Source organism: Thalassophryne amazonica, chromosome 14 (genome assembly GCF_902500255.1).
Source record: "Thalassophryne amazonica chromosome 14, fThaAma1.1, whole genome shotgun sequence".
In the NCBI taxonomy this organism is placed as follows: Eukaryota; Metazoa; Chordata; class Actinopteri; order Batrachoidiformes; family Batrachoididae; genus Thalassophryne; species Thalassophryne amazonica.
Genome location: NC_047116.1, coordinates 85210676 through 85234733, shown reverse-complemented (window position 1 = coordinate 85234733; position 24058 = coordinate 85210676). Strand labels below are relative to the sequence as shown.

The following is a 24058-nucleotide window of genomic DNA, read 5'->3' as shown; positions in this document are numbered from 1 at the left end:
ATATTGGAAGATCATGGCACAATGACGAGAATCTTCAGGGACACTGGTATGTTAGACGTAATTCAAATATGTTCATCATTTTTCTTTATTACTCTGCTCTACATTACCTCCACCAGTGAAGTTAGAGGAGGTAATGTTTTCACTCCGGTTTGTTTGTCTCTTTGTTTGTGAACAGCCCGGAGCCCACAATTTTTCATATATCGCTATGAAATTTTTTACTGAAGATTCATATCCCGATAGCCAAGAATTGATTCAATTTTCAAGGTCATAGGACAAAGGTCAAAGCCAGGAAAAATCTTAGAAAATTGAAAAAAAAAATCCCTATCTTTAACACTGAATGTTTTTTGTTTGTTTGTTTGTTTTTAAGCTTAATTCAGTCAAAAAGATCAGATCTCTTTCATATTTGAGAGTTTTATGTAGAATTACGACGGAGTTTTAGGGCCACATTGACTTTCTTTTTTTTTTTTTTTTTGGACTTCGAGAAAAAAGTCATAATATTACAAGAATAAAGTCCTAATATTATGAGAAAAAAGTCAAAATATTATATTATGACTTTATTCTCATAAAATTATGAATTTATTCTCCTAATATTACGACTTTATTCTCATAATATTACGACTTTATTCTCATAATATTACGACTTTTTTCTCGTAAAATTACAACTTTATTCTCGTAATATTACGACTTTATTCTTGAAGTCTTAAAATTATGACTATATTCTCATAATATTACGACTTTATTCTCGTAATATTACGACTTTATTCTCGAAGTCTAAAAAAAAAATTCTATGTGGCCCTAAAACACCGTTGTATAGAATGGTATCCTTTATTGACTGACAAAGTTTGATCCAGATGTGAGCCAGATTGCAGGTTTTGTAGCCATTTAAATTTAACATTGAAACTTCCTTTTAATGTATATTTTACATTATTTCTTAATGAAACATGCGCCAATCACTCTCATATTTGAAGTGAGGTGCAGACTGGCACTCACCATTACCTGATAAAGTTTGATCCAGATATGATCAGGATTTTGGATGTTGCTGACCTTTAAATTTAACATTGAAACCCCCTTTTAATGTATATTTTACATTATTTCTTAATCAAACATGCCCCACTCACTCTCGTATTTGAAAGTGAGGGGCAGACTGGCACTCACTAGTGCCTGACGAAGTTTGATCCAGATCTGGCCCAGATTGTGGATTTTGTGGACATTTTAATTTAATTTTGAAAAGCCCATTTGGTGAACATTTTGCATTATATCTCAATCAAAAGTGCCTCAATCACTCTCATTTTTCTCTTATGGATTTACCTCCACCACCAAAATTAGATGGAGGTTCTAATTTTATGCCTGTTTGTCTTCCAATTATTAGTCAGAAACCAAGTGGCAAAAAGAAATGAAAAATTGTGCACAGCAGAGATAACCAATGTTCTGTGAAAATATCTGAAAAAACCTGATAACACCACAAAAAACTTTCTAGTACATGAAGTAAATACATCCTCCTGACATTTGATCACATCTAATTTATCTTATGAAAAGTCACTTCTGGACTTTGACCTTGCAAACTGTTTCCAAGGTAAAATTTTTGTGGAATTGGAAACAAGTGTTGGTGGAGGTTTGCACTCTACGAGCGCAGTGCTGTAGCTCTTTTTTTATGTGTTTCCCTGTCCTTTTCACTCAACACATTAATTTTCATCATCTTTTGCAGACAATGCTGCTACTGACACATTGAACCCCCCAACGGTAAGTGGACATAATTAAGTGGTGTTTACAGGAGTTGTGTTTTGTTCATCTTTCTGATTAACTGATTAAATCCACACATTATTTATTATCCCTAATGTTGGTCTGTGTGCTTGTGAACAAGATAACTAAAAATATTACTTGGGTGGATATGTCGAGATGATTAACTTTTGGAGAAAATCTGTCAAAGGTCAAAGTCATATGTTCTGCTATATCTCTGCAACCAACAGGGCTCGAGAGATGATCTAAAGTTTATATTGATCAGCAAGTGAGTGATGCCATGATGTCAAATTGTTCAAAAATGACATTGTTCATTTCTTTGAAGTTGCATGTTCCCTGTTTATAAATGAGTCCGGTTGGGAGTGAGCGGGTTCGAGTTAAACATCAGAAGTTGTGCTACCTTTCAACAAAAAGTTGACGGATTCTAAGAACCAGATTTTCTCCACAGGTTTTTGTCATCAAAACCTTGTGCACGCTCATAAGCTTGCATGGACTCCCAACATGAACTATTGTACATGGATAAATGTGAGTGTGCAGAGCTCACAGGGTTTACATCGGACCTCTGATGACTTTCATTTAGTTCATATACATATAACATACTGCTTAATTCTGCAATTGATTTTATATGATTTGCACTCACATTCACACTTTCGCTTAAAGTTTGAACCCGAGGATGCTCTTTCAACAACACTGCTCTCACTTCTACTTCAAACACAGGAGAAATATTATACATGTCTGTCACTTTTTCCTGTTAAGTCATCAGTAGATATTTTTTTAAGAGTTTGAATTTTTACTGTCCACGTCAGGCACCTGATTCAGAGGCTTCGGTGGAACCGGACGCCTCTATGATCGACATCGTCTCTCTGACTGAAGAAGACCTCCCCACTGTTGAAACCCCCACCACAGCCAACGTCAGCCCCCTGGGGAGCTACATCGCTTCCCCCCAGCAGGAAGAACGTCCTGTGAGCCCTGAAGAGCCCGAGGTTCCAGCTGCACCCAGCCCAGGCATGCCGATCACCAAGGTGCAGCCCTTCATGAGTGGTGAGGGTCAGTCAATGAAACAGAGAATGTGGGTTCAAACATAAACTGAAATAATTCGACACTGATCTCAGAACAGCTTTTCTGCTTTACCTTCTGCCTTCATTAATTTGGTTCAATTGAGTTTATTTATATTGCATCAAATCACAACAAAGGTGCCTCAATGTACTTCACACGGGTAAGGTGGAACTTTACCAACCCCCCTGAGCAAGCACATAGGCGACAGTGGTAAGGAAAAATATCCTCTGGCATTTTTAAAGAAGAAACCTCAAGCAGACCAGACTCAGGGGGGGTGACCCACTGCTTAGGTCATTCTAACAGATTACAGAGTTAGAAACAGTTACAAAAGAAAGTACCTAACAGTGCAAAGTCCACCTCAAGGCCAAGCCCACTGTGTCCAAAATCTTGATTTGGATGGGATGTTTCAGCAGTCACCAATACAGTAATAGACTGTCCTTGAACCGATTTCCAGCATGTAGCATCAGCCTCATCAGTCTTGCTTCCTGCAGCGGCACTTCTGGACGTCGTTGTTTTTCTGTGTTGATCCAGTTAGTTGTCATCCAAGTGGTCCAGGTCACACCCCATCCATTCACTCCACACGTGACTCTCAAAACTCTGCAGTCTCAGCAGCAATACCTCAGACAGAGAGAACAAAACCATGATCAACTGGTCAGAGCTAACATCACCTAAGGCATTAGTGTATTTAACAATAAAACAGAGAACCAGAGAGGGTACTAATGTGGTCTCCAGCAGCTAAAACCTATGCTTCAGCTAACAGACCCAGAATTTAGATATAATGAGGCTGAGACCTTCATTACCCCTCAGAGGCAGCTTTGGCCCCCAGCACCTTGGCTTTGGAAAACAAGCTCATTTCAACTTTAAAATGACCTGTGTTGAGAGAGAAGGAAGATGCCTGTTTCAGCTGCATTCATAGAAAATCCCATCTCCAGGGTTGTGTGGACTTGCGACTATGATGTTTGAATTTTACAGTCTAACTGCTGTGACAACCAGAAAATAAGGGTTTAATCTCTGATTTAGTACATTTCTGCATAGAAATTGCATGTCTGACAACCACACCTTATCCTGATTTTCCCATAATCCATTCAACATCCATTAACAATCCCAATGGGCAGACATGTCTAAGGATTATTACACAGACAAAACAACATTTCTGTTATTTATTAAAATATTACATCAGAGTTCACCCAACTTTGAGTTCATCCTCATCATATGTCCTTTTAATATGGTGAATTAAAACATGAAAGTATTTATTGTTTTTGAGTTACAATGTTAACTCAGTGATGGATGGATTAGTCTATCTATCTATCTATCTATCTATCTATCTATCTATCTATCTATCTATCTATCTATCTATCTATCTATCTATCTATCTATCTATCTATCTATCTATCTATCTATCTATCTATCTATCTATCCATCCATCCATCCATCTATCCATCCATCCATCCATCCATCCATCCACCCACCATCACTGTATTTTACTATTTGTCTAAGATTTTCCAAATGTTATTTATTTTTCAAGTTCCTGCACAGTTTGGGTTCATTAATAATTACAAAACCATTTACACTTACACCTCTTCTTTAGTGATCTTGAAGAACATGTTAAGATGAATGCAGAGATCAGAGTTTTTCTTGTCAAAGATTCATTACACAGAGTTTTTGACAGAACAGAAAATCAAAATCAACATGACTTAAATCAACAAATTCTTAATGTGAACCCCACAAAGTGAATATTCCTCATCACTGCCTTCTTCTGAGTCACACTCCAGTGTTTTAATGAGGTCCCCACTTTAATTTTTTTCAAAATCATTCATCTTGCAGAGAGTTTACCGATGTTATGTTACTGGATGTCACTTTAGGATTTCTCATCCTCACTCGACTTTGTACATGCGAAACTGTTGCGGTTATCAATCTCAGAACATGATAGGATGATATTGTTAGCTTATGCATGTAGTTATCCTCCATCCATCCATATGGAGGGAGCTGGATCCCAACTGACAGAATGCAGGAATGTCAGTTGAGTTGGGATGAACTTGTGTTACATAATGTCTGAAAGTCACTCTTCTGCATTCAGACATGTGCGGTCTATACTGGAACTTTTGAACTCCAGAACTTGCTCATGGGATATGGGAGCATTGGTTGAGGGTGAGTGAGAAGAGTATTTTATTTCAATGACTGGTCCATCATCATTACAATCACAGAATCACTAAGTTCAGTCCATTTTTACTGGGAATTTAATCACCTTCCTGTTTGCTTTTCAACCATCAATCATTGTGAAAACTGGACAACATACTTACTGTTACTGTTAATATATGTTCTGGCAATTCTTTATTGTGCTTTTAGTTTATTTTGTTAGTATGGCCGAAGCAGATGGACACCCCACTGAATCTGCTCTGCTTGAGGTTTCTTCCTCAGCTTGATTCCCCTTCAGACTGGAAAAATCACTGAGGTCCCTTGAGCAAAGACCTTAATCCCTAAGATGCTCCCGATCTGCAGTTGAACACCAGCATTAACACTGAACAAAAGCCAACAACACTACAAACATGTTTTGATTATTTTAACTCAACTGTGTTGGTGTATAGAAGCAAAACTACAAAAATGTCACTCTTCAAACACTTATAAACCCAAGTGTGGGAGTTATAGCCAATGTACAGAGAACTTCCGTTTTCAAAGCCCATAATAAATGTGACAATCACAAATTAAAGTTTGTGGCTAATAAATATAATCACTTTTACAGCCAGTTTTCTTAGACAAGTCACCACAATTGGATACATGAGCATTTCCAAGTCACTGAATACATCTTGGACTTCATTTCCAAAATTTATTAACAAATACAAAGAGTTTGGTACTGAACAGTAAATCTGTCTGGTGTAAAAAATTCTCAAAAACGCACCAAAATCTTGTCTTCGTTCAACATTTTGACAGCTTATGTACAAAATTCGAACAGTGCAGATGTTGATGATCTCTTTGTGTCTCAGCAGAAGATGATTTGGAGGTGAGCTGGAAGAGCAAACTGCTGTCGCATCACATCGAGCTGCTCTTCACGTCAGTCGTGTTGCTGGTCTTCATTCTGGTGCTGGGCATCGGCCTTGGAGGTGAGGACCTCAGAGAGCGCCGTGTGGACGTTGTTCTTTTGGCTATAAAGGAGCCATTGTACCATTGAGTGACTTTGCGGCATCAATATTTAAAGCAGCCCTGACCTGTTATATAATTTAGACTCTGCACAGTTTGGTCAGAAGGCATCAGGACAGCGACTCCCTTTTCAGCGTGTTAGCTGACCGGTATGTTAGAATATGCTGCTAAAACACAGACTTCTGCTTTGATTGGGGCCATAGAGCCTGTCAAGTTTTTGAAGACAAAGTTAATGCAGACCAAGTCATTTTCAACAAAATCCTTTCCAGTCATTGACTATCTGAAATTTACAACTCAGATGTTAGACTTTCTCAGGTTTCTACCACCATAATTCCTTATAATTCCTTGGAAGCAATTTAGGATTTTGACCCACGTGAGTTAAAATACAGCTGCATGATGCCACAAAGCACAGCATGCTCTTGTTTTGGGCTGTGACCATCTGTAGCCTGCATATCCAAATCTGCATAACAGACTGCACAGCACATCATCCAGCAGTGCCCCGCCCACATCATCCAAGAGTGCCCCGCCCACTGCCCAACTGAAAATGCAATGATAGACCTAAAAAAGTCCCCAGCGTTATCACAGTGAGCTGGCTGCAGCACCTCTGTGATACTGGATCACTGTCTCACATGTGTGACGGAGGCCACCAGGAGGCGCTGTGCATTAGTAGTTAGTAAACCACACTCCCCAACAGCTAGTAGGACTCTGGCCACAGGGGCAGAGGCCGGGTTTTAGCCTTCTGGTTAGAGTGTCTGCCTCCTATGTTGGAGATCGTGAGTTCATGTCCCGAGGGAAAATGCAGAAAAAAGCATACAGCCACTACATAAGCAAGAAAAAACACAGCAAAACTCAGTTTCCCAGCATGCCATTCAAGGGTCAAATAGCACTGCTATGCTACATTGCTACATATGCTAGTGTTAACGTCATAGAGCTGAAGAAGTGCAGTAGTCCTTCAAATATGACTGAAATTGAAACAAAAATCAGGTGTTGAATGAAATCAAGAAGACAGCGACGGACCCCATTACTAAACATATTCCATCATAGATCCTGTTGGGAAGAACTACTGGTAAAATCTGGACATATTTCACAATAATATTTTGTGAGATATCTGCTGGACACTGAAGACAACCTTCACGTCTGTCAGTTGTCACAACTACCGTGAGCTGCAAAGTTTTAACTTTTTGTTTGACAAAATGAGTCAGTGGGAGAGAAATGTTTTATCGTCTCTTTAGTAAACGTGTTTTCGGAGATGTAAGGCAGAATTCAGAGGCTTTCTCTTTGTTGTGTTGTGATTCTGATTCCTCCCACTCGCCCCCGTCAGGATGCAAACTCTTGATCTCTAACATAGGAGGTGGCCACTTTAACCAGTCGGCTAAAGACCCGTGCTCTAGCGTGAGTGGCCAAAGCAATAAAATTAGCTGCAATTTTTGTGATATTCTACAGAAATAAAGGTAGTTTATATCACAAAGTAACTTCTGTCAACTTTGTGAAAAATTTGAATGGAGTACACCTTTAAAATTTGATGTCATATTCTCAGGAAGCCAATGACAAAAGGCCAATAATGCTATGACATAACAGGCCTAGTTCTAGATTAAAACTCTATCAGCTGTATGTTGAATCGTCTAAAGCGTTCTCGTACTCTTATGTGGTAAACCAAAAAATAGTACATTACAGCGATCAGTTAGGCTCTTCTGAGATCCCCAATTCTCTAACAAAGGACATAGAAAATGTCTGATTTCTTACTAGACGTTTAGGCAAAGTCTTCTATCTCTGTATGTGAGAAAGGAATGAAGCTAACCCCCTGCATGAAATGGTATTTTCCAAGTAATTATCTTGAATCTGGCATGCAGGAACAAGATACTGACAAGTCCCCGATCGTCTTTGTCCTGGTCAATGTGGCAAGCAGAAAAAGTTGAACATTTTAAGCTTCTAATGAGACATACCATCGCTGTGTGTGGTGTTGCTCTTACAGCCAAGCAGTGGTAGAGTTTTACCATCATCGCCTCACTGAAATCAAAAGAACATCTGGTTCTACTGTCTGCAACATAATATATGAATGTAGTGTTTTTTGGAGGGTGGGGGGGCGACTCTGTGGTATTTATGGAGAATCCACTATACTGACCATTCACTGAGTCATATCAGTGGTGTACACAGAGCAGATGTAGAGCCAGATATTAAATTCCCCTTAATAGCAGTCATGCCCCACCTATTGACAGCATTTTTCCCCTCTATTTGAACCCACTCGAGGGATCTCACATGAGCCAGATTCTGGAGTGCACAAAAGCATGTGTGAGGGTTTTAGCATCTGCCATAGATATAATGGGTCTAAGTTATTGCAGTGTTATGCAAATGTAAGTGGGCAGTCTTGGCCACCTCTCTAATACACAGATCAAAAGACCACACTGAATCGAAAATCACCCCAATATTTTAACTTTATTGAATCACACAATCCTCCAGTGACAGGATTAACTGGACGTGAATATGTCTCTGTGTAGCAGGGCCAACAACAATCATCTCGGTTTCAAAGTAGAAAACTAGAAGACATTTACCTTTTCACTGCAGCCAAGCAACCCTTCAGTTTTGAGAGACATTACCTGCACAAATGGGCATGTACATCAGTAGATCATCAGGGTAAGAATGAAATTCGATCCCATGGTTATGTCGAATCTGACCAATAAGTGTTACATACAGCACAACAGTGGACCTAGAACAGAACCTTGAGGTACCTCATACTTTACTGTGTTAAAATCAGATGTAGCATTGTTGTTGCTGTTGCAGACACGCTGCGACTGACCTGACAAGTCAGATGTCAGCCACAGCTCACTCAACCAAAGAAGACAAAAATAATTTCTACAAGTCTACTGGAGGCATCCGCGCTTGTGATCAATCTTGGTGTAACTGTGTTTGTACTGTATGTATGAATGTTAGCAAGATGTCTTAAGAATGATTGATGTTATTTTGATCAATCTTGGCAGGACCATTGGGCTTGTGGATGAGAAGAAGGGACTTCATTATGATTGGTCAATGATCAATGACAGAAGTCAGATATTTTTGTTCACGAACTTGACTGTATTTTAAGAAAAAAAACAAACCCATGCAACATTTTCTCTACATGCCTGATAGTTTATTGTGGTGTTGCACACTGAGCACTTTTGATTTTTTTTGTTTCATTAACAGGGTTGTTTAAAAAATTATCAGCCCAATTTATCCAGAAGAATTTGGGTATAACTGAGTATACAAACATTAATTTTTTTTGGTAGAACAGTAAAAAAGGGCTTTTTCTGACTTCTCACATGGACCATGTTAAAGCTGGTAAAAATGTAGGAAATGGCTGGTGCTCTCAAAAAACAGCTTCTATCAACTTTTTGGATGGCTGTGGATAGAGTGAGTACCACAGGATCTACTCACCCAAACAGCGTTGGGTTGTAAATGATGTCAAGTGGTGTTGGTTTGCTGTTGGAAGCAGATCACAGCTCACAGGAGTGCAAGATGAGATGATTATCTGACTCAACATGGAGCTGAAATCAAAGAGGTCAGCTACTAAAGTTACACCAACTGCAGAAGAACACGTTGGATGAAAGTGGAAACCAACACGATAGAATCAAGTCAATCTGGACCTGGGTGTGTTATACCAGAGTTCAAGCACTGGATACAACACAGAATAGAGAATAAAACAGACGGGGCATAAAGGTGGTCTGAGTGGACGTGGAAACAGGACAATTGCTTTGAATGCATAATTCAAAAGCAGCAACGGGCCCTTTGTTTGATGTCGTGAATCATCTGTGTAGTGACATCTGATCATTTTACTCGAGTGAACCAGGTCTCGTAAGAGAGTCCTGCTGCTGTTATCATTCCAAGCTCGCTTTCACTCTCACTCAGTCAACAAAAGCCTGGATGTCGGTCGTGATCCAGGATAATCACAAACCCAAACACTCCAGCTCTTCATGCCACCTCCCATGTGCCATAATAAGGGTGTCTACTCACTCCACAAAGCGCACAGCAGCATTGATGACAAAGTCGAGGTCATTGAACCTTTCTTCCCTGATAAGGTGTGCTCAGCCAATCAGCTACTGACAGAAACCTGAATGAGCTAATCAGCTTGTGGCAGAGCAGTGAGAGGTGGAAAATGTGTAGGTTAGGTGGTTCTTGAGGATCGGGTTGCGAACCGCTGCTGTACATTACTGCTGAAAGTAGACTGCCCATTGGAACGGAACAGCAGAGTCACCTGTAAGAACCGTACCATCACTCGCCATGAGTACAGTCAGACAAGGTGTTGGTCTTAAAAAACCCAGTTCTTGAACTCTTCGGAAAGCAGGCCAGTGGTCCCTAGTTCACAAACTATGTGTCATATCCTCAACAAATACAGTTGTGCGTGAACGTTTGGGCATCACTGATAATTTTCATGATTTTCCTTTATAAATCATTGGTTGTCTGGATCAGAAATTTCAGTTAAATATATCATATAGCAGACAAACACAGTGATATTTGAGAAGTGAAATGAAGTTTCTAGTATTTACAGAAAGTGTGCAAGAATTATTTAAACAAAATTAGGCAGATGCATAAATTTGGGAACCTTTGTCATTTTATTTATTTGAATACATTTAGCACTAATTAATGGAACACAAAATTGGTTTGGTAAGCTCATTGACCCTTGACCTCCTTACACAGGTGAATCCAATCATGAGAAAGGGTATTTAAGGTGGCCATTTGCAAATGTTTTTCCTCTTTGCATCTCTTCTAATGAGTGGCAACATGGGACCCTCTAAACAACTCTCAAATGACCTGAAAACAAAGATTGTTCAACATAATGGTTTAGGGGAAGGATACAAAAAGCTACCTCAGAGATTTCAGCTGTCAGTTTCCACTGGGAGGAACATAGTGAGGAAATGGAAGACCGTAGGCTCAGTACTAGTTAAGGTCTGAAGTGGCAGGCCAAGAAAAATGTCAGATAAGCTGAAGCGAAGGATGGTGAAACAGTCATAGTCAACCCACCGACCTGCTCCAAAGACCTACAACATGATCTTGCTGCAGATAGTGTCTATGTGCATTGTTCAACTATACAGCGCACTTTTCACAAAGAGATGGTGGATGAGATAGTAATGCAGAGGAAGCCTTTTTTGCGTACATGCCACAAACAGAGTCACTTGAGGTATGCTAAAGCACATTTGGACAAGCCAGCTTCATTTTGGAATAAGGTGCTGTGGACTGATGAAACTAAAATTGAGATATTTGAACATAACAAGGGGCAGTATGCATGGCAGAAAAAGAACACAGCATTCCAAGAAAAACACTTGCTACCTGCAGTAAAATTTGGAGGTGGTTCCATCATGCTGTGTGGCTGTGTGGCCAGTGCAGGTACTGGGAATCTTGTTAAAGCTGAGGGTCACATGGATTCCAGTCAATATCAGCAAATTCTTGAGAACAATGTTCAAGAATCAGTGACAAAGTTGAAGTTACGCTGGGGCTGGATCTTTCAACAAGACAACAACCCTAAACTCTGCTCAACATCGACTAAGGCATTCATGGAAAGGAACAAGTACAACATTCTGGAATGACCATCTCAGTCCCCAGACCTGAATATTATTGAAAATCTATGGTGTGATTTTAAGCGGGCTGTCCATGCTCAGAAACCAACAAACCTGAGATGTTTTGTAAAGAAGAATGGTCCAAAATACCTTCAACCAGAATCCAGACTCTCATTGGAAGCTATAGGAAGTGTTTAGAGGCTGTTAATTCTGCAAAAGGAGGATCTACTAAATATTGATGTATTTTTTCTGTTGGGGTGCCCAAATTTATGCCCCTGCCTAATTTTGTTTAAAGAATTATTGCACACTTTCTGTAAATCCTAGAAACTTCATTTCACTTCTCAAATATCACTGTGTTTGTTTGCTATATGATATAGTTAACTTAAATTGCTGATCCAAACAACCAATGATTTATAAAGGAAACTCATGGAAATCATCAGGGGTGCACAAACCTTTACATACAACTGTACCTCCATCTCTACCCTTACTGCAAGAGGTGTAACAGGTCCATATTGGATCAGCGTCTTTACTAACAGATCAGATCATTTTAAAGATCAATTTTAAAAAGAAAAAAAAAGGGGGGGGGGGCAAATCTGATTTGCTTACCGTTCTTAAAAAGAATGTTAAGAACAATCAAAATGAGTAAAGACTGGCCATGATCCTGAATGAAAACAAGGTGTCCAATGATCCTGAATGAAAACAAGGTGTCCAATATATAAAACAGTATTTAAAATAAAATACTTAATACTTTTACATTATACTGTAATGTTACAAGCATTGGCAACACAGTGGGTTAGTGGTTGGCAATAAGGCTTCACAATGAGAAGCTCCCAGGTTCACTAACAGTACATTCACTTTCAGGTCTGCGGACCTCAGAGAGGGCTATACCACAGCAATGCAGAACATATCAAGCTCTGCCAGGAGTAGATGAACATGGTCATCCTTGCAGAGAGGACAGTTACTTCACGTACCCACCTTCAAGACCCAAATCAACTTGAGTCATGCTTCATTAGTAGGTTGTGATCACTGTCAGAGATATGTGTTAATCTTGTTTCTGTGTTTGTAGTTGGTCTGACCTGTGAGGGGAAGTTTCATTGCGGCTCAACGTCTCAGTGCATCAACGTGTTTGATCAGTGTGATGGCAAGGTGGACTGTGAGCATGGCGAGGATGAGCTCGGCTGTGGTGAGACACGCACACACAATTCTTTCAAGAAGTCACTTATCTAACAGTGTGTTTGAAATGTACTTACAGTGCAACCTGGAAAGTATTCACGTCAGTTAAATTTTCCCACATTTTGTTATGTTACAGCCTTATTCCAAAATAGAGTAAATTCATTTTTCCCCACAAAGCTCTACACACAGTACCCCATAATGACAACACAAAAAAGATTACATATATATATATATATATATATATATATATATATATATATATATATATATATATATATATTTTTTTTTTTTTTTTTTTTTTTAAATTTGCTGAAACTAAAACTAAGAAATCATGACAGAAATGTGCTGCAACCCGATCCTGGATAAGCGGTTGAAGATGAGTGAGTGAAATCATGTATGCTTAAGTATTCACACCCTTTGCTCAATACAGCACAGGAGAAAGTATGTCATAAAACTCATGTAAAAAAACTCACTGCCGGCCCTTTGAATTAAAGCTGAAACTCTACACTACAGGCACATGCAATGGTTAAATTTCAACTATATTGTGTTGGCATATGAGACAAAATCACACATAAAAAAATTAAAATCTGTTGATGTCCAAATACTTATGGACCTGACTGCAGAAACTGGTTGTGTTTTTAAATTACTCGAGGTACCAGGGACCCCAGTGTATCAGCTCCACCTTGTGTTCTATATTCAAAGATAATTTCAGTTTGTTTTCTTGAGCTGAACATGAATACTCACGTGGACATGTTTTAAGCTTTCTAAAATGCTCAGTAGCTCACGTGTTGGCGTCGTTTGTGTCAGTGCGTCTGAGTGGGAAGAGCTCGGTGCTGCAGGTTCAGACTGCAGGGATCTGGAGGACAGTCTGTTCTGAGGACTGGAACAACATGTTGGGCATCTCTGCCTGCAGACAGCTGGGATACTCCAGGTACAGTCCACACTGCATCTACATTTTCATCACCTTCTGCGTGTGCTATTGTCTCACATTTCTCACTGTTCCTCACTTTGTTGACATACTGTCTCTAGTCATGCTACAGAGCTTACAGTAAAAGTAAGTCCCTTCGGCTGCTCCCTTGTTTGCACTTGGGGTCGCCACAGCAAATCCAAGGTGGATCTGCATGTTGAATTGGCACAAGTTTTACGCCGGATGCCCTTCCTGACGCAACTCCACATTACATGGAGAAATGTGGCAGGGGTGGGATTTGAACCCGGAACCTTCTGAACTGAAACCAAGCGCATTAACCACTTGGCCACCACCCCTTACAGAGCTTACAGTGCATCTGGAAAGTATTCACTGCACTTCACGTTTTCCACATTTTATGTTAGTTTTATTCAAATTTTTCCTCAAAATTCTACTCACAGAACCCCATAATGACAACATGAAAAACGTTTTTTTTTTGTAAATTTATTAAAAATTTTAAAACCTAAGAAACCACATGCAGATAAGTATTCACACCCTTTGCTCAATACTTTCTTGATGCACCTTTGGCAGCAATTACAGCCTCAAGTCTTCTTGAATATGATGCCACAAGCTTGGTGCACCTAGCTTGAATATGATGCTACAAGCCTGGCATACCTGCCTGTCCATTCCTCTTTGCAACACCTCTCAAGCTCCATCAGGTTGATGCACAGTCATTTTCAGATCTCTCCAGATATGTTCAATCAGATTCAAAGGGTCACCCCTTTGAGTATGGTCTGCTTGAGGTTTCTTCCTCAGAGGGAGTTTTTCCTTACCACTGTTGCTCTGGGGGTTGGTAAGGTTAGACCTTACCTGTGTGAAGCGCCTTGAGGCAACTCTGTTGTGATTTGGCGCTATATAAAGGAAATAAATTGAAATTGAAAATTGAAGATTCAGGTCTGGGCTGTGGCACTCAAGGACATTCACAGAGTTATCCTGAAGTCACTCCTTTGATATCTTGGCTGTGTGCTTAGGGTCATTGTCCTGCTGAAAGATGAATTGTTGCCCCAGTCTGAGGTCAAGAGCGTTCTGGAGCACATTTTCATCCAGGATGTCTCTGTACATTGCTGCATTCATCTTGTCACGTGCCCGTGGCTCAGAGGACAGTGACAAGGAGGAGACACAAACGAGAGGATTAGAAAAATAGAAGTATTTATTTACAATAGTTTAAGTCAGTAAATTAAAAGGTGCAAAGATGTGCAGCTGTGCAAAAAGGCGCTCTGTTACCGGTCGGCGCAGTGAGACGTCGTAGAAAGAGAGAGGGAGAGAACCAAATGAATTAGTTGGGCCCACTTAAATAAGAGACAGGGACACCGGGTCCAGGTGCCCCTGATTATGGGCCCGCCCCGCTACAAGAACCCTCCCCCTTCAAAAGGGAAGTCCACCTAAGGACATTCCAAACCAATTGCAAACAGCACAATTTTTTCTTTTTTGTTAGTAGTACTACATTATATTTTTTTGTTGCACCAAAATTACAATATTTACAGCTTACCTATATTCAGCTATACATTTTTTTTCTTTACAAACTACTTTAAAATCTGATAGGACTAAGTTTTTTCTTCCATTTTCCATTATCAAACAAGAGAAGTTCTACCATTTGCAAGGAATCAAATTAGACTTAGCTATACAAGGCTAAAGATGACACCAATTGGTAAAGTCACAAGCTTAGCACACATGTCCTCTGCTGCACCTCCAGAGTTCCGGCGCCTGAAACTGGGGAGAGGCAGAAGAGAGACAGGCACAAAAATTAAGGCAACTTTGCTTTTTCCTTTTTTAAACTGGCGCACGTGACAAAGCATCAGCCAACAAGTTATCAGAACCTTTAATATGACGAATGTCTAAACTGAACGCCTGTAGAAACAGCATTTTCAACATTTTTTTCACAACTAAGTGACCAAAGTCATCATGAGCAACTCTGCGCACATCATCATGAAACATCTCAGGAACAACAATGTGAAAAATGGACTCACCAACAAAGTCACCATGACATGGGACCCACTTGCGCACCAACAGACCCTCCTGCATGAACCTGGAAGAACATTTTCAAACAAAACTGAAAGAGTTGGTTCAGACTTTTGATGCTGACTCCATTCCTTCACAGAGACAGATGCGGGGAGCTCGGGCAACAAGACCGAGCTCTCAAGCACATCCGACTCAGACGCACGTAATCCCAACTAGTCTCCCAGTTTCTGCTGCTGAAAAACATCCCCACAGCATGATGCTGCCAACACCATGCTTCACTGTAGGGATGGTGTGTGGTTTCCTCCAAACATGACACCTGGCATTCATGCCAAAGAGTTCAATCTTTGTCTCATCAGACCAGTGAATTTTGTTTCTCATGGTCTGAAAGTCCTTCAGGTGCCTTTTGGAAAACTCCAGGCAGGCTGCCGTGTGCCTTTTACTAAGGAGTGGCTTCTGTCTGGCCACTCTACCATACAGGCCTGATTGGTGGATTGCTGCAGAGATGGTTGTCCTTCTGGAAGGTTCTCCTCTCTCCACAGAGGAATGCTGGTGAGCTCTGGCAGAGTGACCATCGGGTTCTTGGTCACCTCCCTGACTAAGGCCCTTCTCTCCTGATCGATCAGTTTAGACGGGTGACCAGCTCTAGGAAGAGTCCTGGTGGATCTGAACTTCTTCCATTTATGGATGATGGAGTCCACTGTGCTCATTGGGACCTTCAAAGCAGCAGAAATGTTTCTGTGCCTTTCCCCAGATTTGGGCCTTGAGACAATCCTGTCTCGGAGGTCTGCAGACAATTCCTTTGACTTCATGCTTGGTTTGTGGGACCTTATATGTAGACAGCTGTGTGCTTTTCCAAATCATGTCCAATCAACTGAATCTACTCCAATTAAGTTGTAGAAACATCTCAAGGATGATCAGTGGAAACAGGATGCACCTGAGCTCAATTTTGAGCTTCATGGCAAAGGCTGTGAATACTTATGTATGTGAAAATTCAGTAAGGTATGTCTTCTATAATACATTCTAATTCTGAGGTAGAACTCTAGTAGTGTATACTAAGGTATATCTAAATATCTAAACAACAAAAAAAAGAGTAGAATACAAGAGTAGAATAGAGTAGAATAGAGCCACTTACATTGCTGTGAAAAAGTGTTTGCCCCCTTGACCCTTTACATGTTAGATTTTTATTAAGACATCAAAAAACAGAACAAAAATTCAGGCCTTGTATATTAGAATTCCTAAAATCATGCTCTTTAAACTCAGTGAAAGGTAATCGCTACATCATGAATTAAAAAAACTAAAATCTAAAAGCCAAAATGATGGTGTGAATAAATTAAGTGCCCCCTTTAGTATAGCACATGTAAACCATCACTTTTATATACAGTTTTCTTCGGACAAGTCAGGGGATGGATACGTGAACGTTCCCCAGTGGTGTCAAAAGTACACACATTTGTTACTTAAGTAGAAGTATAGATACTGCAGTTTAAAAACACTCTGGTAAAAGTTGAAGTATCAATTTGACCTCTTTACTCAAGTAAAAGTGAAAAAGTATGTGCTCCAAAACCTACTTAAAGTATAAAAGTATAAAGTAACCTTTAAAAAAAAAAAAAAAAAAAAAAAAAAAGGTAGATGCCACTATATGAATTGAAAGCTTAATTTAAAAACTGATTCGTTCTACATGTGGCCCAAGACCCCAAACCCAAAATTACTCCCCAACACCACCTGCACGAAAATGTTTCAATTCTAGAAGCTCTGAAATGCAATCTGGGACTATTCCAGACAATAAACTGCAGTGAGTGTAGCGTCCATTTAGTGAGAAAAAAAAAAAACAACTTTCCTTATTCACATTAATTCCAGTAGTATTCTGCTCTTACTAGGATGCAGTAGTTTTCTAGTTTAGCAGATAGTTCTGGAGGAAATCACTGAAGAAATTAACACATTGAAAATATGGTTTGACCGAAACAAACTGTCATTAAACTTAAATAAAACAGGGATGAAATGGAGGTGGAAGAGTCACTAGGTGTTCACAGGAAACACTTATTTATTTCTGTATGTATGTATGTTCATTGTTAGTTGCTTTTATATTTTATTTTCTGTTGTGTTTCTATTCAGGTTCTTTTTGTCTCTTTCTCTGAAATTGTATATAATAATTATCATTAGATTATTAATATATAAACAAAAATAAATTTAAGAAATATTACAATTTGAAAATAAATGCACCCGAACTTTTAACATTGAAAATGCCATAGACATGCTAACGCGTTAGCGTCGCTCCTGTTTTTAAGTTATAAAATACATCTATCAACTGTTTCAGAAGACCATAACAGGTTGGTTTAACATAGAAAAGGTAAATAATACTCACAGAAGTATGCTCTTTAGGGTTTTAGCGGGGGAAAATTAAGCGAAAGAAAGAAAGAATAAACGAAACAATAGGTCGAAGCATTGCTTCAATCTGCGAACCACTGCTTCGATTGGTTCAAAATCCATTCCTTTATCTTCATTGATCCATGTTTCTGATATAGCAATTATGTTAAATATTTTTTTTAAATTGACTTTATTCTTTAATGTTGTTAAAGTTTGCATACAGACTTCTGCTGTTGAAATGGATTATTGATAATTTGTTATCTGTTTTAATGATCCGATTAAACTGTTCATCTGTATAATAGCAACAACTGTCATTGATATTTGAGAAGAAATTATTGTCCGGGTCTATATCGTGCTCCAAGTCCAGTACATTGTGGTCTGTGTATTTAAATGTTCTCAGTTCTAGTTTTCCATGATCAGCAATCCTGTGAGTTATATCCTTCTTGTCTCCAGATGTAGATGATGTAGTAGATGAATAGGTTCCTCTGGTCTGTGTCATGGTGTTGTGATGTGTTTGTGTCCTCATACCTTACTGGTCATATTTGTCCAGTTCCTCGATGTTCCTGATTACCATAACCTTCGCTTGTTCTGGTGTTCCGTTCAGTTTGATGAATGTTTTGCAGTTGGATGTCCATGTCTGTTGAATTTTTCCCTGCTTTTTTAAGAGACGAGCTTTCCTGGCGATGTCTGCGTTTCTTTTGGTTAGATGTTCATTGATGAATACGTTTGTTCCTTTAAGTTTCCGTCCGTTTTAACGATGCCATTTTATGTTTTCTGTTGACAAACCTCATTATAACTGCTCGCTTGTCTCCATCCTCTCTCCTGGGCAGGGGGTGGCACGCTTCAATGTTATTACAGTCCATTTGAATACCTTTAGATTGCAGGAAGTCAGCCACCTGTTGTTCCACTGAGCTGGCCTCCTGCTCACTGGCCTCCCCTCCGCTGTCTTCTGACACTGCCCATGCGTAGGATTGAGGTTTAATATGAATTCCTGTAATAAAAACGTCGTTCATCCTTGTGTACTGTTCCAACTCCGCAACACGGTTCTCCAGGTGCACCAGACGCCGGTCTTTCTCGGCATTCTGGATCTGGAGAGCCTTCACTTCTTCCACCAGCTCCATAATGGATTTCTGCTGCATTTTAACAACAGAGATTTCCTCAGACAAAAAGTCCAGGGACTTCTTGATATCGTCTCCCTCCTCCGCCGTCAGTGCCTTCTTCGGACCCATGGTCAGATAAATCCGCGCTGGCACCTCGGTAAAGCCACGCCGGTAGAACTGCGCTGGCACCTCGGGCCTCGGTGAAGCCGCGCCAGTGGAACTGCGCTGACGCCTCGGGCTTCCGGTGGATGTGCGCTGAGGCGTCAGCGCACATCCACCGGCGCTGAAGCCAAGAGTAACGAGGCTGTTTGTTTTAAAAATGTAAGGAATAGAAAGTACAGATACTTGTGTGAAAATGTAATAAGTAGAAGTCAGAAGTAGGCAGAAAAATAAGTAATGGAGTAAAGTATAGATACCTAAAAAGTGTACTTAAGTACAGTAACGAAGTATTTGTACTTCGTTACTTGACACCTCTGACGTTCCCAAGACACTGACTATGTCTTAGACATTATTTACATGAATTGTGAAGAAATACAAACAGTATTGCACTCTATGGTAAATCTGTGTGGAGTAGATAGTTCTCAAAATGAGCGACTGTATAAGAAGGTGAAGAGTGAGGAAAGCCACCAAAACACCAGGACTGTAGGTGCCTGGTCTTGAGAACCAGGGATGGTAGGTTGAAAAGCATTTTTATCCCATGGGAACTCTCCCTACCCACCTAAGCAGCACAAGAAAATGGACATCATGTATATAAGTGATATTTACACAATAAGGGTAATAAACAACATATACAAGAAATATAGTTATATAATATTATAGGAGTAGGCTTCTAAAACCTAAATATTAATACAGGAGAAGATTGTAGTATACATATACCTAGTCTGTAGACTAGTAGTAAAATTAAATTATAGCTAGTAGGCTAAGTGACATGTGATTTCTTAGTTGTTTTTTGTTTGTTTGTTTGTTTGTTTGTTTAATTTGCAGAAATCTCAACAACAAAAAAACTTTTTCACATTGTCATTATGGGCCATTGTGTGCAGAATTTTAAGGAAAAAAAAAAGGAATTTCATCCATTTTGGAATAAGACTGTAACATAACAAAATGTATAAAAAGTGAAGCGCTGTGAATATTTTCTGGATGCACCGCATTACTCTTCAAAGGAACTTTTTATAAAGGAAAACAAAAATACACATATAGGGTGAAACACATGTAGCGCCTTTGCTCAGAAATCAATTAAATGAGAAAAGCGTTTGTTTCAGAGTGGTTACATTCCTAAAAACAAGGCAGAAGAAAAGATTTTGTATTAAATTTAGTCACAATAAAAGAAAGAAAGTGAATGAGATGTTTGAGCTCAACACAAGGTTTGCGAAATCTGCTTATAATATGTGCCTTCTTAGTGCTGTCATGTAATTTGCCTTCCAGTAATTCCCACCCCCACAAAGTCAGAGCGGTTATACTTTCATATGTTTAAAACATGGCAACACTGAGTATGTAACAGCTTCTAATGGGATTATTTTAGCCTTGTTTTTGATGTTTGGTTTCTTATCTCATGATACCTGGCAAAACTGTTCTGCACGAGATGAAAGGGTTCTGTGATATATATATATGTATAAACTCAGGACTTTACTACATTAGACAAATAAACCATTGTTTTTTTGCTTAAAATGGTTACATTCTATAACTCAAATAACATGGTCACAAACCTACACAACCCAGCGGAAAGGATTTTATGTTAATTTAGCAGGGAAAGGATGAGAGCAATGATGATGGTCAAGCGATGTACACAGTGAATGGGATCTGTGAGAGAGAGAGTGTTAATGCACAGGAATTTATCAAGCCAGAGAAGTAAATGGTTATTTTCTGATGGCTTAACAGTGGTTAAAAGTCAAAAAAGCACAGTCATAAATCCTCACAACTCTGCCACTCTTTTTTTTAAGCCGAAGCAGAGTTCTTCATTCTCTTTCTGTCTTGCTAACCTTGTGCTACCTAATAGGTGACCTGTGGGCTGTGTTTGTTCCACACATCCTACATTGTGGCCTGCCATGGCAATTGACAGATTCTCTGAAACTTAGTAAAATACTGTTGAGCATATTGAGCAATAGTGTAGCCATTATTTAGAATTTCTATTTTAGATTTAGAATATTAGTTTGTGTAAAAATATTACATTGAAATGTTTGAATATAATTAAAATTATGTAACTTGAAATTGGGTTGCCATTTCCTGTCATTACCAAAGCCTAGGTTGGGAGGCCAACTCATTGTTTATACATATGTTGGATATTTGAATTTTAGAATATAACCACACCTGCTCCTAATCTGTCATCCAACCAGTCTTCATTAACCATACATCAATTCCTGGACACATCTATGGGGTACCATGGCCAAGTCCTTAAGTATTTGAAGGGTGACACAATTTTTGTAATTTTACTTCTGTGCACTCACACAGTAAAGTTATAGTGAAATAGTCAAGATGTGCTTGTAGACTTTAGCTAGCTATCTTTAAGCAGATTTGTCATTGTTGATTACTCACACCCGTTCACTTGTTCACGTATGTGGCTCAAAAAACCGATACCCAGTCAAGACATGGGGGAATGTAGCAACCAGTCAAGAAAATTTTCAACATGTTCAAAACAGATTGTCATGTTCTGATACATTCACAAAAGTAAATAAATGGGTGTAACCTGTGTAGATAGGAAGCAGTATGAATCTTTTACTTTCATTGTACCTTTGCCTTTGTTGTTTCTGCTTAAATGTGGATTTGGCTGTGCAGTCACTTTGATCTCAGGTTCAAATTAAAGACTAAAATTAAAATACAATGCAGATTATTTTCTGTTTTGGAGCAGAGTGATTTCTTTGACTGGACCGGGAAGTGGAGCACTGCACAGGGGTCAGTGTGTGGGAAGGGCAGTGCTTTCATAGACTGTTCACTGACTTCTTTCAGTCTCCATTGGAAATGTAATATACATCCATAACTCTATGAAAAACATGCCACACTCCTCAGTAAAAAACAGTTTTCAGAAGTTAACAGATTTATCAGGGCTTTGTCGTAACGTCTTGTTATAAGCTCAGACATGAGCCTGCCCACGATATCGTTGTGAGCATGCCCAGTAGCTCCAGTGTCATGGGGCTGCATTCAGTCAAGTGGGCAGTCAAGGCAAATGTCCTCATTTTTGGAACAAGGATGTCAATCGGGGCTGAAAATTAGCAATGCAATGCAATTAGCAAAAAACTTGACTATCTAGAGGAAGTAAAAGTCGTAACAAGGTTTCCGTAGGTGAACCTGCGGAAGGATCATTAACTGACTTCCTTTTAATTCAGATCTGTCTGGTGTAGTCAGCTCTCCAAAACAGAGTGACCATGGAAGATGGAGGGTGGTGGCCTCGAAGTCAGAATAAGAACAGTGTATCACTGACTAAACCACACCTCACCTACAGCACAACATTAGTAAAGGCAGTTATTCAGTTCAAGTTTCTTCTACACCATAAACATCATCCATGATTTTGTGCTGTTGTCAATCAGCTATGTGGAGTCCCTCTACATCCCTTTGACCTCCATTGAACAAGAACTCCAGCTTAACCTTGTGTCCATCAACATGGCCCAGTCAGGGATCGTTAAACTGCAGAACACCACAAACCTCAGGTACCAAATGTTGCATGTTCTGACAATTCTGTGTTGTGTTTATATTTTGTTTGTGAGTTTGGCCAACACAGATGGTCACCTCACTGAGTCTGGTCTGCTTCAAGTTTCTTCCTCTAATCCAAGAACATCAGTGGAAGTTTTTCCTCACCACTGTTGCCAGTGTTCTTGCTCAGGGGCTGGGTCAGGGAATATCTTACTGGTGTGTAGCACCTAGGTGTGACTTGTGTTGTGATTTGGTGCTGTAAAAATGAATTCAATTGAAAACAAATCAGTGTGTGAGTGAGTGAAAACATTTGTAAATGAACGTGCACCTTGATGCATTAAAGGACAGTGAGACGTCAAACTTAGCAAACCTGAGACGCCTTTGAAAGTATTTAACGTGGATTCATGCTTTGATATTTGTTGTGTGCACTGTTTTCTGTAAAAAGTTACTGAGAATGTCAAAATGTTAGTATGCGTGATGTAACGTCCATCTTCTGTGTCCCTGCAGTAAGATGTACTGCAACACGAGGAAGGTGACCACGCTGAAATGTGTGGGTGAGGAAACACTGCACCAGTACTTTATCTTTGCTTAAATACAAATTACACACAGTTTGTAAAAATACTGTTGATTTTCTCATCTTCTAAGCAGCACAAATATGATCAAATCTGTTTGCACCCACTTTGGCCTCTGATGGATTACGTTATCCTGTTTTTTATTTCATTAAATTGCTTTTATTATCACAAGGTAATGCATTGTGTGTAGTATGCGATAGATAGATAGATAGATAGATAGATAGATAGATAGATAGATAGATAGATAGATAGATAGATAGATAGATAGATAGATAGATAGATAGATAGATAGATAGATAGATAGACAGACAGACAGACAGACAGACAGACAGACAGACAGACAGACAGACAGACAGACAGACAGACAGACAGACAGATAGATAGATAGATAGATAGATAGATAGATAGATAGATAGATAGATAGATAGATAGATAGATAGATAGATAGATAGATAGATAGATAGAGACATTTTGAGGAAAAGAGTAGCTCAGATGTATTTATCATGTCAGAAAACATTTATACCAAAATCATTCACACTGGAATATGTTATCAGTACTGATGTATAAGCATATATTTTTTTACTTTTGTTTATTGGCTTTTATATGTTTAAAAATAAAAACAGTATCCGCAAAGTGAAAAATAGAATATTGAAGGATCATTTCAAATGTGACATAAAGCCAGTAAGTATTAACTTTTAGACAATACAAAAAAACCAACAACAACCACAGAACAACAAAATATTATTAGAATATATTAGATGTATGATTAAATATAATATATAATTATATAATTATCATATAATTAAATATGCAGGGGTGGTGGCCAAGTGGTCAATGTGCTTGGTTCAGTGCAGA

General features: G+C 39.2%; 1 protein-coding gene across 1 annotated transcript in view; it reads left to right on the top strand.

Moving 5' to 3' along the window:
- Positions 1–2548: 2548 nt before the first annotated feature.
- tmprss3a (transmembrane serine protease 3a) overlaps positions 2549–24058 on the top strand; it is a 30763-nt gene continuing 9253 nt past the window's right edge. Inside the window, exons 1-6 of the mRNA XM_034186302.1 lie at positions 2549–2778; positions 5778–5891; positions 12520–12636; positions 13434–13557; positions 22529–22648; positions 23139–23185. Of these exons, the coding sequence (XP_034042193.1) occupies positions 2583–2778; positions 5778–5891; positions 12520–12636; positions 13434–13557; positions 22529–22648; positions 23139–23185 (718 nt within the window). The 5' untranslated portion in view covers positions 2549–2582. The remainder of the gene's footprint in view (positions 2779–5777; positions 5892–12519; positions 12637–13433; positions 13558–22528; positions 22649–23138; positions 23186–24058) is intronic.